General features: G+C 32.3%; 1 protein-coding gene across 5 annotated transcripts in view; it reads right to left on the reverse strand.

The window, feature by feature from the left end:
* Nucleotides 1-646: 646 nt before the first annotated feature.
* The window catches only part of LOC105333539 (sodium- and chloride-dependent GABA transporter 1), a 30,488-nt gene continuing 15,724 nt past the window's right edge, over nucleotides 647-15,410 (reverse strand). For all 5 annotated transcript variants that reach the window (XM_034446168.2, XM_034446169.2, XM_011436566.4 and 2 more), the window contains exons 3-14: nucleotides 13,267-13,398; nucleotides 10,740-11,097; nucleotides 10,496-10,628; nucleotides 9,308-9,442; nucleotides 8,405-8,508; nucleotides 8,065-8,189; nucleotides 7,696-7,808; nucleotides 3,957-4,088; nucleotides 3,475-3,574; nucleotides 2,763-2,863; nucleotides 2,402-2,569; nucleotides 647-2,162 (exon numbers count right to left, since the gene is read on the reverse strand). In XM_034446168.2, the coding sequence (XP_034302059.2) occupies nucleotides 1,995-2,162; nucleotides 2,402-2,569; nucleotides 2,763-2,863; nucleotides 3,475-3,574; nucleotides 3,957-4,088; nucleotides 7,696-7,808; nucleotides 8,065-8,189; nucleotides 8,405-8,508; nucleotides 9,308-9,442; nucleotides 10,496-10,628; nucleotides 10,740-11,097; nucleotides 13,267-13,398 (1,769 nt within the window). In that variant the 3' untranslated portion in view covers nucleotides 647-1,994. The remainder of the gene's footprint in view (nucleotides 2,163-2,401; nucleotides 2,570-2,762; nucleotides 2,864-3,474; nucleotides 3,575-3,956; nucleotides 4,089-7,695; nucleotides 7,809-8,064; nucleotides 8,190-8,404; nucleotides 8,509-9,307; nucleotides 9,443-10,495; nucleotides 10,629-10,739; nucleotides 11,098-13,266; nucleotides 13,399-15,410) is intronic.

The raw sequence follows: 15,410 nt of genomic DNA on the forward strand, positions 1-15,410 counted from the left end.
GTCTCAGAATTGTTGACTTTAATTCTGTCAACAGATGCTACATGTATATTTTGTAAATGCAAAAGAGAGTTTTCATAATAAAAAAAAATGACTTTAAAAATAGTTTGATACTGGAAGTGAATAGCCAAGACCATTCACTTTTAAAATATTTGATAAGGTACCTAAACTGGCGACACTGGATAAACTACTCCGCATTCAACATTCAGTCAGATCACACTTCGTACCCAACACCATATCTATTCTTTCAACCAAAAATAATGGCTCAAAAGTATATCGATTTTTTTGCAATAAAGAAAGTCTAAGGTGATTTTTCAAAGCAAACGAAAGTAACACGCATGATAAATTTAATTTAAATGGTTTTGCGTCAGAAAAGAACTGGCGTGTTGATATTGATATTTTGGATTCTTTGTTCCTTTTATTTTGAATCTAATTGTACTTGTTTAACATGTATTTATATTTCTGTTATACATCTTTGAATAAATTATTCTAATAATATTGTGTACACATTAATGTACAAAATCAAAGGGGTGAAGGTTCCACTGGTGTTATCAGTACCACGCTAAACGATGTGTCGAACAAAAGTATTTAGTGCAAACTCTGAGTTTACAAGAAGCAGGAAGATCCAACTTACTTAAAAAAAACCCAATGACATTTTAAAATTTTATTGGCTACATTGTTTAAGTGGTTCAGTGATTTGAAATCTGTGTAAACAGTGTTTAAACAATGTTGATACAACATAATTATGCAATGACATTACTAAATGACTTTTATTTCATTCAAAATGTACTCTTTCCGTAAGCATTTATCTTTAATCTCAAAAATTACAATCTACATGAAAATTCAGTTATTTAAAAAGTATAATCAGTAAAAGAACATAACATTAAAAAAAAACAACTCAACCACAACAAAAATAATTATAGAATGTAATAAAATGTCTACCTGTCTGTACATTTAAGTTGAACAGTGTTTATGACTACAATAAATGTCCAATATTACAAATACAGGAGAGATAAGAAAGACTATCCTTGCGTCTATTTTAAAATATTTACATTTAAAAATCAATTCAACATAAATATATACTGAAAATGTTTGTGAAAAATAAATCAAATTATTTATATTTATTTAGAGTTTAATTTAAAAAAAACTCGCACGGAAAAATTTAAAATTGTACATGTAAAATCACATGTTTATCTCGTTTAGTAAAATTAAAAAAATAATATTACAACAAAAACCCAAGTTTAATATAAACAAAAATAAGTTGGAACATGACAAAATAAAATCAAATGTTCAGGTAGCACCAAAATGCGATGATCTAAACGGTCTGGTCCTTCCACAAGACAGCGTGGACGCAAGCTGGTGACGTAATATAGGCAGGGCAACAACATTCATATAACAAAGGCACATGATATAACATCACTGATAAAACAAATACAACAGGTGCCCTTGTTCATTCTCGAACACATATTCACTAGTTTTGCATTGTTTTTTATTCTCTTCATATAAACAAAATTCTTTAAACAATTACTCTTTTAAACAGCTTTCAAGACTATAAATTTTGCTATACGTAATCTTTAATAAAAAAAAATAAGTAGTATAGTGACTAAGCAGCATATGTTTGTAATGCCGTATGTGTAAGTTCACTAAAAGACTAGAAAAAGTCACTTTTAGACCATTTTGTATAACTTTTTAAATACATATTAATTTTCTATTAATGCATTTCATTTTAGCTTTCTTTCAAATGTTGTTTTTAAATTTTGACTTTTTAATTTATAAATGCTGGTATACTTTAAGTGTGGCACACGACATAAATTTGCAAAGCATAGTGCTTGTCTAAAACAAAAAGCTAGAAATTTTAAAAGCACCATTGACTTCTCTTTTATTTCTTTCTTTTAAAGTCAAAATTCAGCTTGAAGTTAGTTCAATAACTTTTTAAGCGTGGTGTTTACCCTCCAAACCCCAGTATATTAATCCAAAAGAGGGATAAATATTCTATATCACGTTGAGAGAAAGGGTGTAGCGACATCGTCATTTGTACGCATGTGCGGTGAATGAGAAATCTCCTCAAGTTCTTTGCACTTTCTCAAGGACGTTAGGTACTTCTCTCTATCTTCTGGTTGACTCGGCCCCCAGCTTTCTAAAGGAGTGGTCAATTTCTTCCATCTCTGCAAAATTGTTTTAAATTGTAAATACTCTATACTGTAGCTGAGAAACTAAATATTTTTCAGAAAATCCAGGATGACCCACCAACCCGAATTTTCAAACAAAAGTTACACTTCTACAGTATATATTTTCACTTTTTATTTTCATTTTTTAGGTAAAATCGTATGATTACTTGTGCTGAAACTGAAGGAAAGGGTTTTCTTCTTTGGTTATAACTAACCAACTGACGTGTATGTTTTACCTGACTACAGGTGCCCTCCGTAGAAAGCATTGATTTGAAAGCAAGGATAGGGATGGGCAGCATGGATGCCACACCTAGGCACCAACCGAAGCCCAGAGCCCATGTTGGGTAGCTCTTTCCGTCATATGTGACTGGCCCTAACGTGATGACACTAAATAACCAAATTCCCTATTCGAAAATAAACTTGAATGAATATCAAAAAAGTATCAAAAATGAATAAATTGGATCACTTCATTTTCTAAGATCTAGTAATTTGTGCAAAAAGTACTCAAGAGATGATAGTTCATTTATACAAATATATAAAATACTTATTTGTTTTCTTGATTTTTTTTAACTAAAATAATAATGAAGAAACCATTACCAAGATTATAGACGGTGTAATATATTTCCACATATAGTGCCAAATGGGACTGGGTCTGAATCCAATCATCAATTCAATATCCTTGTAAAATCGATCCGTGCCTACAAAAATGTTTACAATATTCTGTACACAATGAAGAACACCATAATTTGAATAAGGTTTGAATTCAGATCCTATAAAAGTTATTATCTAAAGTGTCTAATTTATGGTGTTATTACAAATGTACTGATAAAAGAAATGAGGAGCAATGAGGAAAAATAGGAGAGAAGTACTAATATTTTTATCATAAATTATTTAAACATATATGTAAGAGCAGTGCAGTGTTTCAGTCAATGTAAAGAACTATTTCGAGTCTGTTGATTATGTTTCAGGTACCAGTAAGTACAATTTTTCATTCATATATATAATCACGGTATTTTAGTTCGCAAAATGCATTTTTCATTCAATTGGTCAAATTAATTTTTTTAATGCATACCATACTGTTAAGTTCAGTGTTATCTTATAATATATAATCTGGCCGTTTTAGCAATTTTGTGTATTTTTTATACAGTGTAAATATCGGCGATGACTTTAATATTCTTAGTAAGACTTGAACTAACCAATTGAGCCAGCTTGTATATGCCATTCAACCATGGTTTTTTTCTTATTTTCATAAACAAAATCTGACTATTTTGGCAGTGATTTAAATCTTTCTGGCAGGACTTGAACTTACCATAGATCCATGCAATGGCTACGCACTCGGTCAGGGAGATGAGCATCAGTGAGAAACTTGCGCAGTACCAATCCATAATCTGCAGGACGTAGATCCCTCCCTACACCAGAGAACAAACGCTCAGTTTAACTTGTTCCCAAAACAAGCATGATACAGTAAATGGGATATCCAATTCTACATTTTTCAATAAAAATACATATTCTTCTCTCTTAAAATAAAAAAATAATATCTATTTTAAGTTTATTTCGTCGTAAGTACTTGATTTAGTGATGTACAAATATCAAAGTATTAAGGTTATCCATGACACGGAACTTGAAAAAACAATTACTAATATATTTCATGCTTTACGAAATAAAAAGATACTGCGGTAAAAAGAAAACATTTTTCTCAAATTCCATCACATTAACTTTCTCTTACATGTAACTGAGATCAGTTGCAGTTATTTTAATCGCCATATTTGACTTCTTTAAAAGCAAACTAACCTGGGTGATGCAAGGAAGACCCATAAGGAATTCAAAGAGACAAGCCAGAAATGATATCAACGTCCTCTTAGTTCTCAACAGATGTGGATATTCGTCCATAAATGCAGAAATGCAGGTTTCAACCATACCGAACTAGGCGAAATATAACAAAGAAGATTTGTAATGGCTGGTCCTTGACAAAGGTAACCTTGTCGTGTGATAAACATATGCATGAACACTTTCTTAAAGGAAAACAAACAAGATATATCACAAAATATTGAAGTTTTTATAATTGCTTTAATCATATCCCCAAACTGGTATCATTTCAAATATCGTTTTGATTTCACTTTAAAAAAATGCCAAAATTTCTCATTTGCCGACCATTTTCAGTGAGACAGAGTAAAGCAATTATATTGATCAAAATAACATAATATTCATAATCTTGAATATAATACATGTGTGGATTTATGGGCACTGGGCAGGCAGATTCTTTTTATATTCAAGGTTTTGATTTCGGCGTTTGGGAGGGAGTTGGTTTTTATTAAGAATAGGGTTATTAAGATATGGTCAGTTGTGCATATTTATTCTGTGATCTTGGGTACTATAAGCTAATAAAAGTATACTTATTCACAAAGAAGTCACCTTTAGAAATAAAAGTACACATAAAAATAGTTCGACAAAAACATAAAATGGGTGAAAATATGTCATTGAAGCATGCTCCTGCATATTAGGGAAAAGTAAAAAAAAAATCTTTATCAATTTTTCTGCGTCATCGCAGCCAACAAGGTCCAACGGGAAATTGTTTTATTGAGAAATCTGTCAATATTTTCACCCTATTTTATTGTAACCTAGTATCGTTTCTTAATTAATTAATTAAAAATATCGATCTTTCGTTCACAAAATGGACATATAAAAACCTATTTGACTTTTCAGCCTGGCGATGCCTGTTTTTGAGGCCCCAATGGCTCCTGTTGCCGACCATACCTGTCTCAAGGAAGGAAATCAAATCATGTAACACATAGCGCAATCAAAAACCTTGGACTTCTCTCATTTTTCTATTTTTTGTCTAATCAATCAATGTTCCCTGGTTTGACCGAGTATTTCAGACACAGGTGTACGTAAATACAGAACACCATCTTAATCTGTTAACAGCACCGATTCAGGACAATTGCAACTTTTTTCTCAGTGTTTTTTAACCATGTTGAAATTATCCTTGTATTCGTATTTTACTACTTCTTTTTTTTTGGGTGTTTGTGTTTGTCACCACATCAAAAACAAAACAATGCCATTCAGTTCAGAGTAAAAATGAGCATTTTCCATACCTTTTAATATATACTTTAAAACTATTTCCAAAAAGAACACTTCTGAATCGTAGCAAGTGTCCTCAATTTCCCAGGCTTCAATCGGGTCTAATTCCAGATAGGGGAACGTAACATATTAAAAGTGTCGGAAGTAGGACAAATATAAAAAAAATTGACAGTTAAAGTTTTTCATGGAAGATTTTATGATATACTAACTAAAATAATAATCTTTTCATGAATATACTTTTTACACTCTCATTATTATTTTGCATCGCCATATGATATGGTAAAATCATCGCCAACATGGCGTGAAAAACAAACCCTTTATCTCACTTTTGCAACAACTTTCTCGCTCTCTTACAAACCTACTGGCAAAGATTTTAAAGCAGGTTCTAACCGAAACATTCGCCTCTCTCACAGTAAATTAACAATAGCAGACATCACCATGCATATCTTGATGAGCATATAGATTAACTAATCGAAACACTCTGTAAAAACAAATGGAAAGTTAAAGAAGCACTTCTTTAAAATACATTACACTTTTAATCAATGCCTCTTAACAATGCAAATGTCTTTACAAAGAGTTTTTTTCTTTTTTTTTTAACAACAAATATCTTAAGTACCCTTGACTTCTCTAACACTCCGTTTCACGTTTTTTGCTTACCTGGATGTATTAATAGGTCGACCTTACCCCCAAAGAAAAGCGCTTCAGAATCACCTTCCAACAGAATACAGTTTGTTTCATGTATACAAGAATCGTTCATTTTTAAAGTGATATTTGATGGATAACAGAGTTGCTCTTGACAAACATCTTTTTTTTTTAATTTTTGCAGAAAAATTGTAATGAATATTGTTGTTTTGGGGACAATTTCAAATCAATATATCTCTTGCCAACATAATTAAGATTATAGTATATAGTTTAACAATTAAAAATCTAAAAAAAATCAATCATAATCTTGAATAATGTTTTGATTTTATTTTGACGATTTGCAAATTAATCTAAAAGATTTCCAAATATAGGAAATCAGGTTGCACGTTCCACTTTTCGTATGAAGCACAATTCATTGGTTTGTTTGTATGTCTTAGTTTCCTTTAATATTGGCTTATCTATGATACGTTATATGCCAAACTATTATCAGAGACATTTCCAATGACATGGGATTTTTATCGTAAAAAAACCCCATAACAATAGAAAAACTGCCAAAAAATTAGCAATTACATTTTCCCCAAGATGTAGCTATATGACTGTTGATTCCAGAAAATGATTCTCAAGTGCAACTTCTAATTTTAAATAAACAAAATGTTGGCAAGAAATAATCTTCTTGATACATTAATAAATAAGACAAATAAAAAAAGAATTTAAAAAACAAATAAGAAAGAAAACGAAAAAAAATGCAACTCTGTTCTCCACGTTTTATGAAAACGTTCCAATTCAGTGCTAATAGCAGTTACAGTACATCAAAATTATTAATCATTGTAAAATAGAATTTGACTTGTGGAGGAAAAAATGTTTAAAATATATAAAATATTCTCATTGCGTTATTTTTAAGACTGAAATGTTAACCGTTTGTTCACTGCTTAGATTGGTGTGAAGGGTGTGGTTTCTGACTAACAATATGGGCAACAGGAATATAGTTTACCAAGTCTACTTGAGAGAAATGAAGTCGAAAGTTTGATTTTTAAAAAAATTTGGCTCTTTTTCCTATTTTTCGAAAACTAAATTTTCATACGAAAAAGATGTCTGCATCTCAATAACATACAAACATGTAAATATAAATGTGCATCATCAGATGGACATCCTTTCCGATAAATTTTAATTTCTTTGAAAACTCAAGCAAATAAACCATTTGAAAGCTGTGGCCTTTAAACACTGAACATCAACACTGTCTCTTCGAGCCTTAAATCAAAAATTGAAAAAGTGAACATGCTAAAATGCGGTTGATAAATAAAAGCTTGAGCTGATGGTAGCTTTTTTATTTTCCTATCAAATTAAAATGACTGTCAAGGTTATTCAAAACACTTCTAAAATATTGAATAATAACAAAACCTTTCCAGGTCTTAGTATTTATTTTTGGTTTTGTTTTGGGGTTTTTTGGTGGTGTACACAAATATAATTCACTCTCATTTGAGGACAAATCATTGGAAGAAAGTACAAAAGTAATTGATCAATCATGCTGATTTTTAATGGGCCATAAATGGTTATATTTGCTCTTTATACCTTCTGTAAATAAACTTTTTAAAAGCCATAATTAAAAAAAATTTCAGTAACAAAAAAGAGCCATCATTTCAAATTCCCAACTGGGTTTCTTTTTCAATCTTAATGACAAACCTCATTGTAAAGCATGTCAAAACCGAAATCAATTAAATGTTTTTAAAATAGTATTTTTGAACTCTCAAAAAGACTAGTAGAATACAGTAACGGTAACAAAATATTTGAGTAAAATGAATTGTTTAACTACCTGGCTGTCCAAACCAATGGTGAATAACATCAGGAAAAACAGCACTGCCCACATGGGCGAGATGGGCAGCTTAGCCACTGCTTCAGGGTAAGCCACAAATGTCAAACCAGGGCCTGGAAAATATTTACAGAAATTTGTGTAAAAAACTGAACAATTAAGCACAGGTTCACATAAGAATCAAGAAAACAGTAATAAGTCATATATATCAAACTCGGATGATATTTTACTTTGAGATCAATATTAACAAATTTTTTTTTCAAATAAACTTTAACACACATGTAGACACAATGTTCTAGTCCAAGATACTAGTACATTGCTTGAAAATGATATCTTGTGTTTGTGTCATATAAAAAGAAGAAACTTTGATACCTTGACTGACAACTTTTTCTACTGTTGTATCTGCCGAGTGTGCCATGAAGCCCAGAATAGCGAATATCACGAACCCTGCAAAAATACTAGTCGCGCAGTTGATGATCGGCACCAGCATAGCATCCCTGAAGGTAAAGAGATAATATGGAGTCTTTCATCTCTTCAAATTCATAATTTTGAATGCTTTTGTTAATTTTATAAACAGAAAGACAAAACTGACACTAATAATAAGAATAGGCTATCTACATTGTAACCCGATTGCAAAAATCAAACAGTTCAATATTAGACTTAGTATATTTTTTGTTTATCCTAGTAAAAGGAAAATAAAAGGTTACCTCACCTGTACACGTTATTGCTGAATCTGTTGTAGCTTGCCATCGTGATGATGCCACCCCAAGCCATCCCCACTGAGTAGAAAATCTGAAGAGCTGCATCTCCCCAAACCTATGTATGAAAAATATAAATAAAAAACTAGACCGTTTGAAACGTTTCTAAATATAAATAGCCTATTGACATATCATAATTATTTCAATTAACAAATTAAAGCACTCCTCTCTCTGTATTAATAAAATAATTTTTGCAAACAGTGTGATTTTATTTTACTAATTAGGAAGTTTTCTAGTAAAGAAACAAGCTCATTTGTAATTTTTATTTGATAAATAATTTTGATTTAAAAGATAAAAACGATCGGACAGGTTACAATATATCTCTTTAATATTTATACAATAATATAATATTATAAAGTGTTTCTGATCTACATGGAGAGTTGTCATTATGGTAGCGAGTAAGGTAGCGAGTAAACAGAGCATAACATTCCGCTGTATTCTTTGTTGTTCTATTATTGCACTTTCTTAAAAGTAGGTCAAACCGGAAATTTTTTAATAACCTAGATCTCTTATCATGCTCTGTAAACAACACTGACCTAGTATGCAAATACCGTAAGGTCAGTAAAAAAATCTATATATATAGAACAAAAACAAACAAAAAAGGTTCTTCAAAAATCTTTTCCCTGTGATTGAAATCAATGGTTTATTGGTTTATACGTAATTTAAATAAACAGACATGGACGTGACTCGGTCTCTTTTTTCCTATTTAAAAAACATTATAAAATTTTTATCTTCGAATTGGTCGTGTGGAAAGCGCAATACATAGCATGCGTTTTTTGACTCTTATCCCAGTTTTATAATTCATTCAAACCTTGAGAAATGACGTCTGCTATATGTATGTTCGGCTTCTTGTTTACCTGGTAATCCGCCAACTTTTCCCACTTGGGGAAGATGTAGAATTTAATGCCGTTGACGGCTCCTGGCAGGGTTACCCCTCTAATTAGCAGTACCAACAGGACTAGATAGGGGAAAGGTGCGGCAAAATGCATCACCTGGATTCGAAGGGAAAAATGGTTAATAGATGCTGTTGAAAAATGCACAGTCACAAATTGAACTGTGTCTACGCCAGGCGTTTAAAATTTGAAAACCGTCCTCTGAATAAATTTATAAATAAACTCTTTCTGAACAATTAAAATTATCATGAATTCTTGTATATAAAAAAAAATGATATCAAGGTCCACGTTTTGTAAATTGGATTAAAAAAAACATCAACAGTTGAAAACATTTCTTTTAAAAATAAAAAAATAGAACCTGCATAAAACTCAAAACATTTGCCGGGTGTTCAAGCGTGTTACATTTATTTGTATATAGATCGGCTTTCTTTTGTATAAATAATCTTAAAATGAAGATGTTTTTAATTCTGCGTTAAAAGATCGGTATTTGGTGGTGCATTTGCAATGCATAAAAATTGTACGTGTAACACAATCACTTTTTTCCGTTGAGCGGTTCTGAATAACATGGCATGATTAATTATACTGCACGTCACATTAGTAGACGGCTAGAGTAAGACTAGTGAATATTTTCTCAAAATTCGTATAATGCAGTGGTTAACTGAATTGCAAGATTTGAAGTATGTACAGCACGGTGTATTGTTAAAACATACATTTTGAAATTAGTCATTACACGTTATGATAACATGTACCGATCACTATTTGTACTTTAGTATAGACTAGTGTGTTTCACGAGCTGCATGTAATACAAATCAAGCTAAATTATTTATTTTAAAATTAGTTTATATATGTATTGTATGAAATCTTATAATATTCGTATACTTATTGCCTTAATTCAAATATCTTACATGAGCCATTGCATTCATGTTTCCATCAAGTTATAAAGTTTTTAGAAATTATCATTTTAATATATGAACTATGTAGTAATAAACAATAATTGTTGTGAACATGACATCACGAGCTGATAATGTCACTGTGTCGATGTTAGTGCGTATCATGAAATATACTAATAAACAGAGCAATTCATAGCATCATATACGTATAATATGTCCCAATATGTGGGATATTGAATGAGCCATATTGGTGTTTACGTACCTTTCCAAGAACATTGACCCCTTTAAATAAACACAGAAAAACAAACACCCAGGCCAACATTAAACCAATCAACAGCTGCCAACGAATGGTTCCAGGGTTGTTGATCCCGTCCGTGATTTCCAAAACATGTCGTCTGTAAGTCAAAAACAACCATCAACCTTTGCCAGACGTGTCAACTTGAATAGATATTACATAACTATAAAAGGAGAAACATTGATCCCCGTTGACAAAATCTTATACTCACGTCCAAAACTCTTCACTAGCAGACATTTTCTTGCCCGACAAAACTGCTGTAGCATTTCCGGCGGCAGACAGAGCGGCAGACATGTTTCCAAACAACGTCTGGTTGAACAGGGTACTATTAACAAGATAGGTACTGTTAAAGAGAGAGGAACTATTGGTGGCGTTAGTAGGTGGTGACGGTTGGGGGAGCCGGTCCCCAGTGTCCACCACACAGTTCACAGTGTTCCATTCATTATCACAAGTACTCCATGGCAGTACTGCTCGGAAAGACATGTACAGGAAATACAGCGTCCAGGCCACTATTACGTTGTAGTAGATACACACAATAGCCGATACCATCACCATACCCACCCCAACACCTAGGAGAGACAAAGATCATCATTTAAATAAAAATTTCTTTAATTCAAAATTCCAAAATTTAAAAATGTTGACTAAGGTTTGGGGCAACATCGATTCAACCGAAAGACAAAATAATGCCATTGTATTGTAGAATGTATGATAAGTAACTGTAGCATTGAAACTAAGCTGTAAAGCGTATTTTTCATTATTTAAATGCATACCCTATTGGTCCTCAACAGGGCAACGTTGCTCAACTAAATCATGTGACATTTTTCTTGGTTTAAGCAAGCAACGTGGCAAATTAAGTCAATCGAGAAATAGAAATGAATTTTGCAACTAGGGTATAGGTCGCACAGACTTTGAGTAAATAATTTTTTTCATCGTATATAGAATGTTATTAATATACATACACCGTGTATAATTGAAGTTATCTGTATGTCTCACAAATACAATGTATTTCTATTACATTCATATGCACTGCCAAAAGTGCACACATTCCATATCAATCTGTTGAAGGTCTTACTAAGTACACTACTTTATTTTTTTATCAATTTGCTTGAGTCTTCTTTGTTCACTTCTACTCAAACCCAAAATTAAATCCTTCTGTGGTAGAAACCCAGATAGATTGTAGGTACACGACCCAAAAATAGAGTTTGTATTTACCAGTCTATCGGGTTGCACTAATTCACATTGTCTCTGAAAGAAAAGTACAGCGCATTGCTAAAATCAAAAAACAAGTTTGGGGAATTTCCATGCCAAATTTAGCTGACTCCTGCATATTGTGCTAGAATCGATGTAACATTGAGTTTCGATGCGGACAGACAGGCAGAGAATTTGCGTAGATACCACGGAGATACCACGCAGATATCGAACAAAATATATAAATCAACACTCCATGCTATTCAATGAAAGCATTCTTATATACTTAACACACAAACAACATTATTTTTTCCGGGCACAGGTCGTGAAAGCGGAACCTTTTGAGAATTAAATAGTTTTTATTTTTGTTACAACTAAATTGGCTCGCTAAATGAATAGTACTTCACATGCATCCTTGACAAACATCATACAATCATTTTCTATTTTAAAACGACAATATCTGATGATGACAAGGATGTGAAATTGCAAAAACTGGCTAATAACCCAGAGGACAGCGGTACTAGCTCAAGGTCAACGGTAACAGGCCTACATGTATAAACTTTTACAAATAGTTCGATATACTAGATAACGTATTCTTTATTGTGCATGAGCACGTTAAGGTGAAATAACACACCTGGAAATATTCACTAAAATTAACAGTAAATTATTTGATCATGAAACACACGGTCACAACGGTATTAGCCCAAGGTCAACGGTAACAGGCCTACATGTATGAACTTTTACAAAATGTTCAACATATTAGATAACATATTCTTTATTGTGCATGAGCACGTTAAGGTGGAATAGCACACCTGGAAATATTCACTCAAATTAACAATGAATTTTATGATAACGAAAGATATAATGATAAATAAACTGTACATGTGTCAAATACGCAAAACATTGTAGTTTGGAGATAAAAAATGACTATCTAAAAAATTCAATTCAGTAAGTAACAACAAAAGCCCCTGCGGAATTCGAACTCTGGAAGAATTGTATAATGCTTGCGTGTTGTTGATGTCCTGTTTGATCAACGCGTTTTATCGTAAGCCTAACTGAATGACCAGACCCAGTGTTAGATCTATGGGTCTGCTACTAAAATCGGGGTTTGCTCCGAGTCCACCTGAGCCAACCCGACGCCAACCCCACGCGGATACTGATAGCGAACTACTGTACTCGTTCGGTTGATCCCGCGTTCTTTAAAGTTGTGCTTGTTCAATACTTCACACTTAATAGTTTTACAAAATCCTATGATCATTTTAATGCAATAGCGGGTATTCTAATCTATACAAAGTATTTATAACAAATTGAATTTCACATTTATTTTATCATAGTAGCTACAAATGTTGTATGTACATGCATTATAGTGATGAACATGGGAAGCATCAAAAGACCAAAAACAATGTGTATTCTCACACATATTACTGGTTTTCCTTCCTCTGGTAAATGGATGAGAGCATGTTTGGTCACAGAAGGATGTGACACATGTATATTGATATACATGTTCATCACTGTATACGTAATATATAATCTGTCCAGTAAGTACTTACCTTTGAATAATGGGCATATCCTCCATATACTAATAGGGCTAAGGCTAGAGAACTGGCCATAAGACGCCTCCATGAAAAACAAAGGGACTCCGCACATAACCAAGAAAAACACATAAGGGATGAAAAACGCACCTGTAATGAATTGTTCGATATTAGTCATGTAACAACATGATAAGCATAATCTTAATGTTTTACATCCATATCTTTAAAGTAAAATTAACAATTTATCATTTGTACTCAAGATTCAGACGTGTGTCCTAGTACCTTGTTGTTGATGGTTGTATTTTTCACAAGAACTGAGATATATTAAATTAATTTAAGAAAAAAGCCCAACAAAGCGACGACAATTTACTTATATTGAACACCAATGTAATATTCACGAAAATAAACTCTAAAAAAGTTGAATAATGTTCCGAAAAAGCTAGAGGCTGTGTACTTGAAATGATCAGGTTTAGACAAAGTTAAAAAATTGTTTAATAAACTTTTCTTACTTGTAAGAATTTCCTTTAAACAGATCAATTATCTATAACTAAATTTGTTGTTTTCTTTCTCGATTTTTATTTTAGTTTTTACCATCTTACATCCAATTGAAACAACAGCGGTCTGTACATACATACAAATTGAGTACTGCGCGCGTAAGCACGTTATGAAAATGTGTATGCGCACACTGCTGCTGTTATGAGACTATATCTTTCAAAAATTAATACTTATATTTCATTTTTTTTTAACTTGACTTGTCTGCAAATGTAATTTATACCTAAAACTGCTATTTTATCCAAAGGGTAAGTTCATATAGATGGAGAGTTGCTGTAACAGACACAAGCGTTTAATTTGATTTTCGCTTGTGACGTTGCATTTCACAGCGTTCAATGCTTGTGACGTCGTAATAAAACTCGTCAATTTAACTTTTGAATATCCTGTCTGTGTTATGGTGCTATATCTGCAGTAGCTTTTCACACACTGTACACGAAAAAATATGCGGAATGTAAATACGCCGGTATGCCTAGTACTATTGTTTATAATTATACATAGCGAATACCCCTCCCATCCTCTAGAAATGCAATAACTGTATCCCAAGTTCCTAACTGTTTGTTAATGTAGCTCTCGAAGATTTGATTAGTTCGTACAGCTATTGATGACACGGGCCTAACTGATTTACACTGCATATGGTCACCGTCAATAAACCTTTTTTATCAGCATATAGAAGGCGAACATAAAAAATTAGTTACTTACATAAAACTACATTTTTTCCTGAATAACTTGTACATTAAGTGTGTAAATATGCAACCAAAAAAAAGTTTAATTTTGTGTATATAATGTTTAACAGCAGCGCATCAATTTCAAAATCAAGTTTACATTTATTGAGCAAACAATCAAAAGGATGGGAACCCATATTAACGTTTATCATTAAAATACCGAATCTAAACCCTGGGGAAATCATTTCCCACGCCATAATGCATTTCTATAAAACTAGGAGACATATCGTATTCATTTTGGAAGAAAAGGTGATAAAAATGTTCCATACAATTAAACGTATGATGATTAAAAAATAAGTATAAAGAAGTTAAATAAAGATACATGTAATTATCGTTCCTATACATTACAGAACGTTGATCATGATGCACTATCTGTCTTTAAATGTAATGTATCTCCAAAAAGAGACCGAATCTAATTCGAATGCGCATGACTTCGCGCAGCTTTTCTTCATCATGCAGCCGTAGGAATGATGTTGTAAATTCTTTACTTATATATTACTGATTTTATTCAAATATACACTTTATTAAATAAAGAGACTGTGCTTTTATGACATCCATTGCGGGTAAATGATCTGAACGACACTATTTGTTTTCGAGTATTGAATACATGGCTTGAGGCTGGAAAACGTATCGCTCGGTTGATACCAATCTTAAGAGGTTTTTTTTTATTAACGAATAAATTCCTCTAACCAAATTATATACCGCAATAATCGAATGTGTCAAATTTCAAGTAACGGCACAATCACGAGATCAAGATATGCAGAAATTCGACAATTACTTGTATAAAATTCCACCACTTGGTGACTATCAACAATAGCTTTCAAGTACTTGACAGAAATATAGAATTCCGTAAAGAAGACATACGAAACATATTGCAAATGTGAACAT

The sequence above is a fragment of the Magallana gigas genome, chromosome 2, assembly GCF_963853765.1.
Source record: "Magallana gigas chromosome 2, xbMagGiga1.1, whole genome shotgun sequence".
NCBI lineage: Eukaryota > Metazoa > Mollusca > Bivalvia > Ostreida > Ostreidae > Magallana > Magallana gigas.